At 43.5% G+C, this 12,343-nt stretch overlaps 1 protein-coding gene across 4 annotated transcripts in view; it reads left to right on the forward strand.

Moving 5' to 3' along the window:
• The window catches only part of RUSC1 (RUN and SH3 domain containing 1), a 308,029-nt gene extending 295,977 nt beyond the window's left edge, over nt 1-12,052 (forward strand). For all 4 annotated transcript variants that reach the window (XM_063439393.1, XM_063439392.1, XM_063439395.1 and 1 more), the window contains 7 exons: nt 8,269-8,345; nt 8,783-8,957; nt 9,095-9,200; nt 9,392-9,438; nt 9,806-10,637; nt 10,790-10,924; nt 11,215-12,052. In XM_063439393.1, the coding sequence (XP_063295463.1) occupies nt 8,269-8,345; nt 8,783-8,957; nt 9,095-9,200; nt 9,392-9,438; nt 9,806-10,637; nt 10,790-10,924; nt 11,215-11,383 (1,541 nt within the window). In that variant the 3' untranslated portion in view covers nt 11,384-12,052. The remainder of the gene's footprint in view (nt 1-8,268; nt 8,346-8,782; nt 8,958-9,094; nt 9,201-9,391; nt 9,439-9,805; nt 10,638-10,789; nt 10,925-11,214) is intronic.
• Nucleotides 12,053-12,343: the final 291 nt, after the last annotated feature.

Here is a 12,343-nt window from a genome sequence, read left to right on the forward strand (position 1 = left end):
GAAACTATTTATATAGCAACGCTGTACGATAGGTAAAACAAAACAAACTATTCTAACAAAACACGTTTGCACACAGGAACAGTATATAAAGGCCCTTCCAAAAATAGTTTACAATCTCAAAGGACGAGCAATACATACATCAAATGATCTGGTTATACCTGAGGGTGGGAGATGTGTTTGGGATGAGGAAGCACAGTACATGGAAGGCAGCAGACGAAGATTATCAGGAAGGAGGAGTTAAAGGAACAGTATAGCGTTAGAAATACAAATACGTATTTCTAATGCTATAGTGCCCTAGTCACTGTCTAGGTGACATGACCCCTGCTGAAAGGGGCCTGCTCCACCTGTTTGGCTGAGATCATCGAGATTGATGATCTTAGCAACGCTTTCCATAGGAAAGCATTGGGAGGCTAGTGCGCATGCATGGCAAAAAGCCATGCTGCGCTAGAAATAGCAGTGTTTACTCTGCTATGTCTTCAGAAGTGCCTCTAGTGGCTGTCTGGGTGACTGCCATTACAGGCATTGAACCTTGTCTTGAAAACATTGCCGTTCCTGCTGACTGGCAATATTTTAAACTGCAGGGTTAAAATTGAGGGTGGTGGGGGGATATGGCACCCAGACCACTTCATTGAGATGGAGTGGTCTGGGTGCCTATTGAGTTAATTTAAGGGGGAAAATAGAATAGGTTTCCTAAAGAAGTGTGTTTTTAAGGATTTTCATTCGAAAGACTGCAGAGACAGGGAGAAACAAAGCAATTGTAGATTATGCTAACATAGTGTACCTATAATCTTAATTTTAATAATGACAGGAGGCGAGTATTTTGCATAACTTTCTTTACTTTATGCCTCCAGCAGCACAAGTCAATCAGAAAACTTTAAACCAATCAGTAACAGGCATCACATCCATATATAAAGCCCTGACAGTCACATGACTTCCTCTTTCTTTGATGCGAAAACAGTCCATTATATCGCCAGGGAATTCGAATAACAGTCCTGAGTAACGTGTAGAACATAATTTGGAACATGACTTGAAAAACCTTCCAGCTTTATCTTGATTTTTATCTTTATGATGGTTACTCTGAAAAGAACAGAAATACGTGAAAGGTGATGGAACCCAACTGATGTCCACATAAAAACCAGTACTATATGCATCTATATTTATATTACGTTAACAAATTGCAACATTAAACAACCATAGTATACTTAAATAATCGCCACGGCTGTAACACCCGTCAACCAAATAAGCATCCCATAAATATACTGAAATATCCAAAATCTTATAATTAGACTGAGAATGATAACCAGAAAATTAGAATTTCCCAGAGTATAGGGAGGGAAAATACTCGCCTCCTGTCATTATTAAAATTAAGATTATAGGTACACTACGTTAGCATAATCTACAATTTTATCACATGACAGGAGGCTTCGTATTTTGCATTTTTAAAGCTGTGGTATGATCGAAAGGATGCATGTGTGGTTGACGAAAATAAATATACGGAAGATGTCTCGCCGTGTCCAATTCGCCGCCTGTAAAAAATATAGAGGCCCCTCGTGAAGGCCTGAGAAGCAGCCGTGCCTCGTACCGAATGAGTACCTAAAGCACGTCTCCTCCCCCGTTAACGATAACAACCCGTGAACCCATCTAGACGGAGTGTTCATGGGAACTGGCTTGTATGGTTGTTATAACCCCGCCGATGTCTTAATGTGTCAATCTAAGTGTTGTCGGGATCTCCATCTAACCAAACACCGCTATAACTGTACAAAGACTGGGAAAACTGCCGGGAACAGGGTAAAACACGGACGCGGAAAGGATTTAGTTCTACGAGACACCGTAGAGGTCCTTCCTTCTGGTGATACCGAAAAATCATATACGTCGAACTCCAGAATATCTGATAACCGACGAAAAAATCTAACGTGATATGACTGACGGAGGGATAGGATCGTGTTATCTGACTAGTTCCGAAAAAAACCCAATCAAAGTCTCACAACCGTGATACTTTAACTCATGGTTCGGGACCGTACGTTACCCCGCGGAAAAACGGCCTATCAAAGGTTCTTGATCGACCGGAGTGTCGAGAATCGTACTATGCGCTGTAGAAATAACGGAACGTATCCCGTTAATGGAGCGGTCGGATCGTTCCGATCGGCCCGTCGTGAAAAATTATGAGCAAGATTCAACATCGAGGTAGATAGGGGTAATAAAAAATCGTAGTCCCTTTCCATACCCCAGTGACTTCCAAGTGTGGATAAATTATTTCGGGGAATACCTGCTGTCCATGAGTCCCATGACTCTAGTTGGTTGCGATAGTCCCTTGACATACCAGTCTCCCTTGGAAGACACCAATCCACCAACTCTAGCCGCTCCTGCGTTAACAATCGATGATGTTCTCCCTTTGATCTGCCCGAAGGCAAGTTAAAACTGAAGAAGCAGAGGATGATCCCAATTAAAACAATCATTCCAGAAGTCACGCTTAGCTCCTTTACCTCTGTAACGAGTATTATCGAAGTCCTTGCCATTCTGATCCCAATTTCGTAGGTGTGCCCGGATCTCAGGCAGTGAGCTTTCAGTCGATGTCTGGCCCGTCAGTGGAGTGGTCCTGGGAAGTAGTCAAGGTATTATGGAGCCTTTCCGTCATATCCGTCGAATTTCCTTACGAAAGTCGCTATCGTTGATGTGGGGAAGGTGCAATCCGTCCAATGTGGAATCTATTCCGAAGTAGAGGTACGTAGTTACTCAGGACTGGAATCGAACCGACTCCGCTCTGTTCACTATGAATCCCAACAGTTCCAGGAACTGTGACAATAAATCTCGTTTGTCTACGCAGTTAGGAATTGGGCTTGCAAAGGGTCAGTAAGTTACAGCGGATACCCTTTGCTCTTCAATGTGTCCTGACCAGCTTCCAAAACTTCTTGAGGTACTATGTGTGCCAATAGGTAAGCGTCCTTTCAAATCTAACCTTGCAAAAACCTTTTCGAGGAGTAGGTCTCCTAATAGATGTATACCTTCCTTCTTGAGATGTCGGTACGTCCCAAAACCATTGGGTTGGTCTATGTTGATGACGGTGAGAGTCTCCTGTCTTCTTCTTTACTACTTTACGTGGACCTCGGTCTGATCGGGGCATAGATATCACTGTAGTGACACCGAGCTCCCTGTTGAGGACTATCTTGTTCGTTCCTAGATGACGTGGGCATTCCATCCTGAGCTTGTTTCGTACTTCTTTTCCCCGAAGCCGGAGGTTTGCAAGGTGTGCCCGGTGCTTCGGCAAACCCCTTTCGGATGATCCTGGGTGTCTGGTGGTACGCGAGTTTTCCAGTGGGTTCTGTCACTTTTCCTCTTCCGATGGAGACTCTCCATTCTCTTATGATCTCCAGAGAAAGGAGAGAATGGAGTCCTCGTCCCCTTATGAAGGGTCTGAGATGTTCAATGAGCAGGACGTTCTGAGAGACGGTTCCGCTAAGTCGAGTGTTCTCTTTCCCCTTTGGGGAAGTCGCGTTGGGTCCTTCCCATGGTGCTTAGGTGGTAAGGTGCCCGACTTGTTAGCCAGCCTCTTGGAGAGGGCTTCTTCCCCCGGAGCTGCCCTGGCAGCTTAATCCTCACCTGGAAATTGGTCGGTGAATTGAGGGAAATCCGACCTGTTGGTTCACACCCTTTCGGTCTGTGGAGTCAGGATCGTACAACAGTACGCTTATTGCCACTCAGTGTGTCTCTGTGTATAACCGGGGTCACCCAGCATTTCGATGAATCGGTACCACTTCCATAGGATCTGAGTAGTGGTCTGAGAATGAGGACACCCTCCGTAGGACCGGGACGTACCCTGGTATGGGAGACGTGAAAGTCTCCCTATGTTTAATCTAATGGTTCATCCTTATATGTCCTAGAGTTGTAGAGTTTGGCGGTATAGTGAGTTCTCCTTCTCGGTTAAGGGAAGGGTGTACGGGTCCTCCAATTGACACATAGAGGCGTCGGAACACATGCCTGTAGTGAGTCCTGGTCTGTGCATGCAATGCCAGAGCATACTCTGAAGGTAGAAAAAACCCTAGACAAGGGCGCGGGGAACACCCCTTCGTACCTATGCCACTAGCACCGGGGTAAGACTATCCTGGGGTCACCCAGCTTAGGGGGTCACCCCTGTATGTATGTCCCTTATGGCCTGTTGGGACCCTCTTCCGGTCTGTGGGGTACCGAGACAGGTGTCAGGTACGGTAATACACTTATTGCCACTAGTGGGTCTCCACATACAGCTGGGGTTCACCCAGAACTGTTTCCATCAGTACCACTTAGAGATTTTCTGGAGTGGTCTGAGGAGGGGGTCGCCCTCAATAAGACCGGGCTGAACGGTCAGAAATGTCGGGACGTAAGCCTGTATGGGGATGTACGGTAGTCTCCAAATTACCCAAGGGGTCACCCTTATTGGGTATAGTACTGTGGAGTTTTGGCAGCACCGTGAGCTCTCCTTCATGGTGCTGTCGACATACATGTATCCATTGTGTACCGGTCTGGCATACAGTGACAGATCGTACTCCGTGGTTATCAGTAATACAATCCCAATGGTAAGATACCTGCAGTGGTCCTTTAGCACAGAGTTGCAGGGGTTAACTGCAGTGAGAAGTGTGCTTAGCCTGATGGGAGTTGTTCCTGGTTTGGTGCAATACCATCCTAATGGTAAGTAATCTGCAGTGGCCCTTTAGCACAGAGTTGCAGGGGTTAACTACAGTGAGAAGTGTGCTTAGCCTGATGGGAGTTGCTCCTGGTTTGGTGTAATACCATCCTACTGGTAAGTAATCTGCAGTGGCCCTTTAACACTGAGTTGCAGGGATTAGGAGTGTGTGTAGTTAACACATTATATTATGTGGCAAAAACTTTTATTTCCGACTGTATCAAGAATATAAACACTTTACCTTAAAACTAGGTTAGGTGTCCTGTGGGAAGGACCAATTATTCATGTAATACTTTAATGGCACATAAAACCTAAATATAAACATTTATAGAAGCAGGAACTCTGTGCCAGTTCGTGGGAATCACGAACTGGCGAAACTAATATGGCCGCCGAGGATCTCGCGGTATCGCGAGATCCAAGATGGCCGCCGTTCACGCGCAAATTCGCCGCGCAGTCCGCGACCGCGGCCCACGATTGCGGTCCGACGGTCTCGGTCGGCACCCCCTCGCGCCCCCCTACCCACCCCTCGGTACACTGGAACTCTTAGAGAAGCCTGGTGGTCCCGCGCGATCGCGGTAAAATGCCGCGAATCGCGAGGGACAAACAGGCAAGCAGACAGACAGCAACCGATCCCAGCAGGGGAAAAAACAGTGGGAAACAAACCACCTAGCAGTCCAGGGAGAAGGATGGATCTAGCAGGGGGAAATAGAGGAGGCAGATGAAAAAGGGAGGCCCCAGACAGGGGGAAAGTAAAAAGGTACAATGCCAAAACAATTTAAAGGGACCATAAGATAAATTTGCATTAAATATAGAAAACGGTTGAGAGCTTAATACTCTGACCTGTGCCTTGGCTGGAAGCAGCAAAGAAAGAGGAAGTCATGTGACTGTCAGGGCTTTATATATGGATGTGATGCCTGTTACTGATTGGTTTAAAGTTTTCTGATTGACTTGTGCTGCTGGAGGCATAAAGTAAAGAAAGTTATGCAAAATACGAAGCCTCCTGTCATGTGATAAAATTTCTTTTTGCATGTGTAAAATATTTCCAATATAACACTGAGATTGGTAGATGGTAGAGATGACATGAGGTGCGTTAGTAAATTAAAGGTTTGGGATCACACGAGAAGGTGGAGATGAGGAAAGTGAAATATGTTTGTTTGGTAAGAGTGAGGGCCTGCTGTAGGAATGCAACATACATTTGTAGTGCCGTAAGTCAGCCATACTATGAGACTTCTTTCAGTAATGTTCCTCCACTCTCGAGCACCTCTTGTGGTATCGGGTGGATTTCATATGCCAGGTCTGGCGTCTAGTTTTAAGGGCAGTGAGTGGACATAGATTACCCAGGGTACTTAAGATGGTAGCGTTATAGGGTAGTTTCCATAGAAGAACATGTGGTAGTAGACGGGTGGAAGGAGAGGTTGGATGTCAGCGGGAAGCTGCTGCAGATCAAGAGATTTCAGTTTTCTTCAGAGTCTGTGTGCCATGTGAGGGTAGTCGGGCTGGGGGCAAAATAAGATTGCTGCTTAGGAGGTGGCAGTCAGAGAGAGGGAGGGGTGTGTTAGTGATACAACAAAGTTTGGAGAAGATAAGGTCTAAAGTGTTGCTGGCTTAATGAGTAGGAGAATCAGACCACTGTGTGAGTCCCACGGAGGCAGTCATAGAGCAAAATGTAGGGGTCGTGCAGCTGGTCAATGTATCTACAGCAATGGTAATGTGTCCAAGGATAACAGAGGGAATGCCAGAGGATGGGAAGTGAGTAAGCCAGGCTGAGAAGTGTTCCAAAAAGGAGCCAGAGTAGCCAGGAGAGTGATAGATAACTGCAATGCATAGCGAAAAGGCATGGATCTCAAAGAACGAGTGAAGGAACGGGGGAGTAAGCTGAAAAGTGCAACAATGTGAAAGAGAAGCAGGGGAAGCACAGTGGAGGAAAGCCAAGTTTAAGGGCCATTAGATTTTCAGAATTGGAAATAAAAAAAAGTCATGAATAAAAGCTGATTTGGCAGTGCTACAGACAGAGCGGGCGTTCCAGAGTGAGCGGTGAAAAGGCAGTGTGATAGTGCTACAAATTACAGGTCACCTCTATCTGTTCTACAGATGGAAATCAAGATCAGGTTCTTTTGAAATTCTCAGATTGGTTATTTCTAAAGAGAAACATATCCTGTTACTCTTTTTTACCTTACAGCAATAGAGCCATATAGTGCGTTACAGAATAGGAAATTGCATCTTTATCATTTTATATAGCAGAAAGAATAGTTCAATAATTCAAGATCTCCAGTTAGTTAGTTTTATTTTCACTTGCCCCAGCATGGGAAAACAGTGCAGGTCGCTAGTGTGATATGTGCACTATTTATAAAGGAGCATTTCAGCAGTCTAGCTGTGCAGTATATTGATATGCTAAAGTTTGTCTCTACCCTACAATCATTCTCCCCTCTATACACACACTGCCCTCCTTACCCCCTTCCCTCCCACCCCACAGAAACTGCACCCCTCACACATGCCATTGGTTTTTATTTCTGGCTGACACCGGTCTGCAAAATAGTTCTCCTCTTTTTGCTGGGCTGCGGGTGCTAAAAGGTAGCAGTACTGCATTAGATGACTCTTTACAGGTAGTCTTTAGGAAGGCTCTGTAAATCACATGGCTAGGGCTGCATGAACAAAGTGATTTATCTTCTTCAATAAAGGTCTCTATTTTTCATATCACATGGCTGGATAGTTTCCGGACAGACCTTGTATATTTACTGTTTGAAATGTTTTGGGAAACCAATAAAGGGATATTCTAGGCAGAATAACCACTTTATCTAATTGAAGTAGTTATGTACCTGGCATCCTCTCAAGCCATGCTACAGTTCAGTGTTAAATTGAATATTGAAAAGCTTTTAACACTGAATGAGGTTCTCCAGCCGCATGGAGCTTGGAAGTATGGCTAAGGTGGAGTTATACTACATACCAATTCATACCAGCATGGGGCAACTGTGGTAAGCTTAGAGCTAACAGTGGACGACCCTAGGAAATCCCTGCCATCTAAGGCTACTTGGGCTAATGCAGAAGCATTAGCCTGTGCATTGAGAGGAGCTGTGTTACAAGGAGCCAGGGATACTCCGTATTAAAACTTTTAAAAACAGTTATAGTATAAAAACTGAATTGTATGATGGACCAAGAAATCCACAGGCACCTTTACCACTCAGATGAGAGGAAGTGGTTACGGTAATAGAACTGTGTGCCTCCACCTTGCTTCCTCTCAATCATTGTTCTAAAGAATGTCATTTCCTGCCACTAGTGAAACCTCTTAATCCACAAAGAGACCTCCTCCCTACACTATACATCCAATATGGAGCAGAAATAATCAATGGACTTAAGGGAACATAGTGTAGGGGAAAACAATATTTCTTAATCTGCTGTGCCATATGTGCCCTTGCTGAACTTTAATATACATTTAAAAGAAAATGAAGTATTACATGAAAAATAGTACAATTTAAATGTTTTTGGTGTGCATCTCAATAATGGTGTAATTAAATAAATGTGATTTTATAATTTTTTTTTTGCCCAAGATGTTTCACACTTGTGATCAAAACAACTTAATTTCTCACTTTGTGCTTCTCTATTCGTTTCACCAGGTCTGTTAGTTGTGATTGGTTCATCTGTAGACAACATTATCAGTCATTTCAACAGCAGCAGAAACCAAGTGCAAAAGGTGAGATAGCGGTGATGCATGGGCTGCCTGATCGGTAATAGGATGGATAAATGTACCAGAGATATCAGAGCTGGACGCAAAATGTTTTAATGGGTATAAAAATTAATGAAAGGATTTAGATTAGGGTGTAGTTTGAGAATTGAGAGGCACTAGTATGCTTGAGATGGTATACGTGTTAAGAACTATTGGGAGGAGGAAGGTGGTGTTAGAATTAAGGGGCTCTGAAATTGCGTGTCAGAGTAAAGCTAGGATCGGTGAAGATGAGTGAGTAGAGGTAAGAGGGCACATACGTAGGGGTTGCTGAGTTGGGTAATGTGGTTTCTGAGAGTTGAAAGGTCCTGTAAATGTTGGGAACAGATGATGGCGGTCAGAGTCAGTAAGGAGGGAATAATGTGAGGATATGTTGTGATCAGTGCGTAATCTCTGCATTCTTTCAGACTCAACTCGGTGACAGCAAAATCAGTCCCGAGCTTGGCTATCTTCTCCTAAATGGCCTGTGCCCCTCCATTTATGGTCTGCTGAGTAATGGATTGAAGCCTTTTCAGAAAGATGTGATCATTGGAAGGAGGAGGCTGAGTCCGTGGAATTTGGTTGAGACCTCCATTAAACAAGGTGAGACTTGCACCATCTTTGTTCGGGGGTCTCAAAATGCAGGATTTCTACCATAAGTAGCATTGTAGCTCGTAACATTTGTCTGAAAGAAAACAGGTTGAATAACTTACAGATATTGTAATACATTTCTCTCTTAGATTCAACACCAGGGTCTACACGCAACCTGTTTCACTGCATCAGTAGTTTCTCACAACTCAGAGATCCCCAGAGGAGGTTTAATGCCTTCATTTTTGGACTACTAAAGTAAGTGGAAATAAAAGGGTGTCACTCACAGGGTGGATAAGGTTTTGATCTATTGTGATGGGATTGAAGAGAGCAGGAAGTGGATACCATATGAATGGGACATACTATGAAACATAAGTGGCTTTGTCAGTAAATGTCATGTTAGAGGTCTTTCCCCAAATTTGAGAATTCTTTTTTTTTATTTTTCTCAGCATTAAACAGTTGGATCTCTGGTTATCACATCTGCATCACAACTATGGTGAGTAATACTAAAGTCTGGTGCCCAAAGGCTATATCAGTTACACTTAGGTGTTCGCAAATGTAGGCTGCAGATAGTTTTATGCGAAAACACAAGTTGCAAAGTGCCATTAGGGGGTAAATTTAAGATTCAGTTTTGTGGTCAGATACAGGTCCAAGATGGCTGGTGTTCGGACTAAAACCCAAGCAGCAATGTGTTATTTTTAAAATGCCATCATATTCCACAGTGCTGCATTGTATGTGAATAATTGATACAGGTACATGAGTATAATCAAAAAGAAGCAATATACGATGAATTCTGCGCTCTGACAGTTTAAGTATTATCGATCATTGGTAAATTGTATCTGTTTTCAATCTCTATCCAACAGATCTCTACTCAACCTTTTATGGTCCCACTGCTTTCCTGACACTAGCCACTACTTCTCAGCCTGAGCTTTTTGAGGAGCTTCTTCTGATCTTGCAACCTCTATCTGTTCTGACCTTCCATGTGGATCTACTGTTTGAGCATCACCACCTGCCGCTGCAGGACCCTCCCGATTCCCACCAACGTCACAGCTATGGACATATCGTATCAGACCCCTGGGGAGGGAAATCTTTTAAGCATATCCTGCAATGGGGAGAACAGTTTGCACACAATTTGGTAGGAAGTAAAGAGGACACCTTGTTGATTTGCAAGGATAACCCTCAGGACTTGTCTTCCCCCCTAAAGAAGACACTAGAGAAACCCTCACCCAGCATTGACACTCCAGTGAATTCAACTTCTAACTGGTGGCAACAGCTTAGCCAGGCTTCACGCATGTATATTCCTTCTAAAAAGGATTCTTTTGGCTTTGCACCTTTGATAAAACTGAGAAATTGGGGTGTTCCTGAGAGTAAAACAAGTTCATCTGTGATCTCAGAGTCCATGAGACCTAAGCCCACAGAAGTAGATCCTTCAACTGTGAATGAAGGCAATAAACTCAAAGTGCAGCCCAACCAGTATCCCAGATCAGAACAAGATATGGTACACTCTAGCAGACCCACTCCTGCAGACAACGGATCAAGCTCTGTGTCTGTTGAGAAAGAGAAATGCACTAAACCAGATGCTCAGAATGAAGTTCTGCCGCAGAGTAATGAGGATTGGGGAAACTGGCTTGGACATCTATTTGGTGCAAATTCTGCTCATTATCGGGAATTGGAAAAGGGAAAAATAAAATCGAGGTAGGTGATAACCAGCATACCAGTTCAGATGGCATTTGTGCATCGGTGCATTTGTGGAAAGAGTAAGGAAACTGTAATATTGTAAAATGTGTATGATATGTACCTGTAAAGAAGATAGAGTAAGTAATTTAGTGTGTGTCCCCCCTCTGTAGAATGCCCTCCAGTTGGCTGACTCCAAATATGAATGTATTGGATTTCATAAGGAAGCCACCTCCACCAGAACACACTGCAGGACTCCCTCCAGACACGGATAAGAGCGATCAGGAGAATACTGGAAAAAAGGAAAGGTAAGATCACTTCCATTTCCAGTCTCGTGTTAAAATGCAGTTTTTCTATATACATCTAGGTACCAGCATGTGCAAGTGTTGCTATGAGCTTTTCCTGTAAGTGCTACATTATAGCAGTTGTATTTCTGCATGCTGTGCGATCATGCTGTGAATCTCTTTTTGCAGGACCCTACATCAGCTGTGCATTTCAACCTACAGGGCCATAACAAGTGTAGTGTGATATAGCATGGTATTTCTTCCCATATTAGTCCTGTGTGATCACACTGTGTGTTTGTTTATTTTTTTTGCAGGTCTCTACGAGCACTGTGCGATCATGCTTGTACAGAGCAGGATCAGCTGAGCTTTAAGAAAGGTGATGTTCTGCAGCTTCTAAGCACAGTGGACGAGGACTGGATCTGCTGCCGTCGTGGACAGGACACTGGTCTTGTTCCAGTGGGATACACATCGCTAATATTGTGAGAACCACTGCATCGAAAAAGATAAAGAAAAAAAAGTAATTTAGGACAGTATTTCACCATACTAAACCACTTTTAACCTCTTCCAAAGACAGCCACAAACACAAACCACCTCTGTGGGGCCCAGCAAGAAAGAGATGTCGCTCGGACGTTTTTAACAAGAGTCCTTATCGTCTGTTTCATACAAGTTATCAGAGACTGGCCCTCATGTCTTGGCATAGACCATAAAACGCCAACATATTCCATATAGCGCCGATAGAGCATAACATGGACATGCTGCCAACTCCCATGTAGAACATGTGGCCTGATATGATACATGGGCACACATCAGCCTCACTAAACTTGCATGGGAGGCATGAGTCAACGCTGGACGCTCTGTAGAAAGAACATTCCAAGAAAAATGCTATAAGGCTGGAGTTTGGATTGTGGGCTGTATATTTAGAATATTTATAACTATATTATACATTATAAATATATATACACAAACTGCACTGGCTGTAATGAATTGTAAACAGATGTGTATGAATTATTAGATTGTAAGCTCTTGGGTCAGATATTGTAGCTGTATTCTGTATGCAGTGCTGTTTTTATCTATATCTGTCTCTAGATATACACACAAGTATGACAAAGCTGAGCAGAGGGAGATTCCCAAATAAAATGTTTATGGACACAATTGTGTGAATGTGAGAAATGGATAATACAGAGATAATTCACTTACGGTTTTTGACAAAGTTTAGAGGCACAGTGTCCTGTGTTCTTTTTAGATCACATAAAAAATTAAAAAAAACGCACCAGTACAACTTAGATGGGGTAGATGATTTGGTTCTGCACTCATCCATGCTGAGACTTTTCTTTACATCAGTTTGTGTTTTGTGGTAAATCTAGGTTTAGTAATGGCTAAACTTTTCACAAAATATCTTCATGACTGGCCTTAACTTACAGTCTACGTATAGAGCAGGTCCAA

Source organism: Pelobates fuscus, chromosome 13 (genome assembly GCF_036172605.1).
Source record: "Pelobates fuscus isolate aPelFus1 chromosome 13, aPelFus1.pri, whole genome shotgun sequence".
Lineage (NCBI taxonomy): Eukaryota > Metazoa > Chordata > Amphibia > Anura > Pelobatidae > Pelobates > Pelobates fuscus.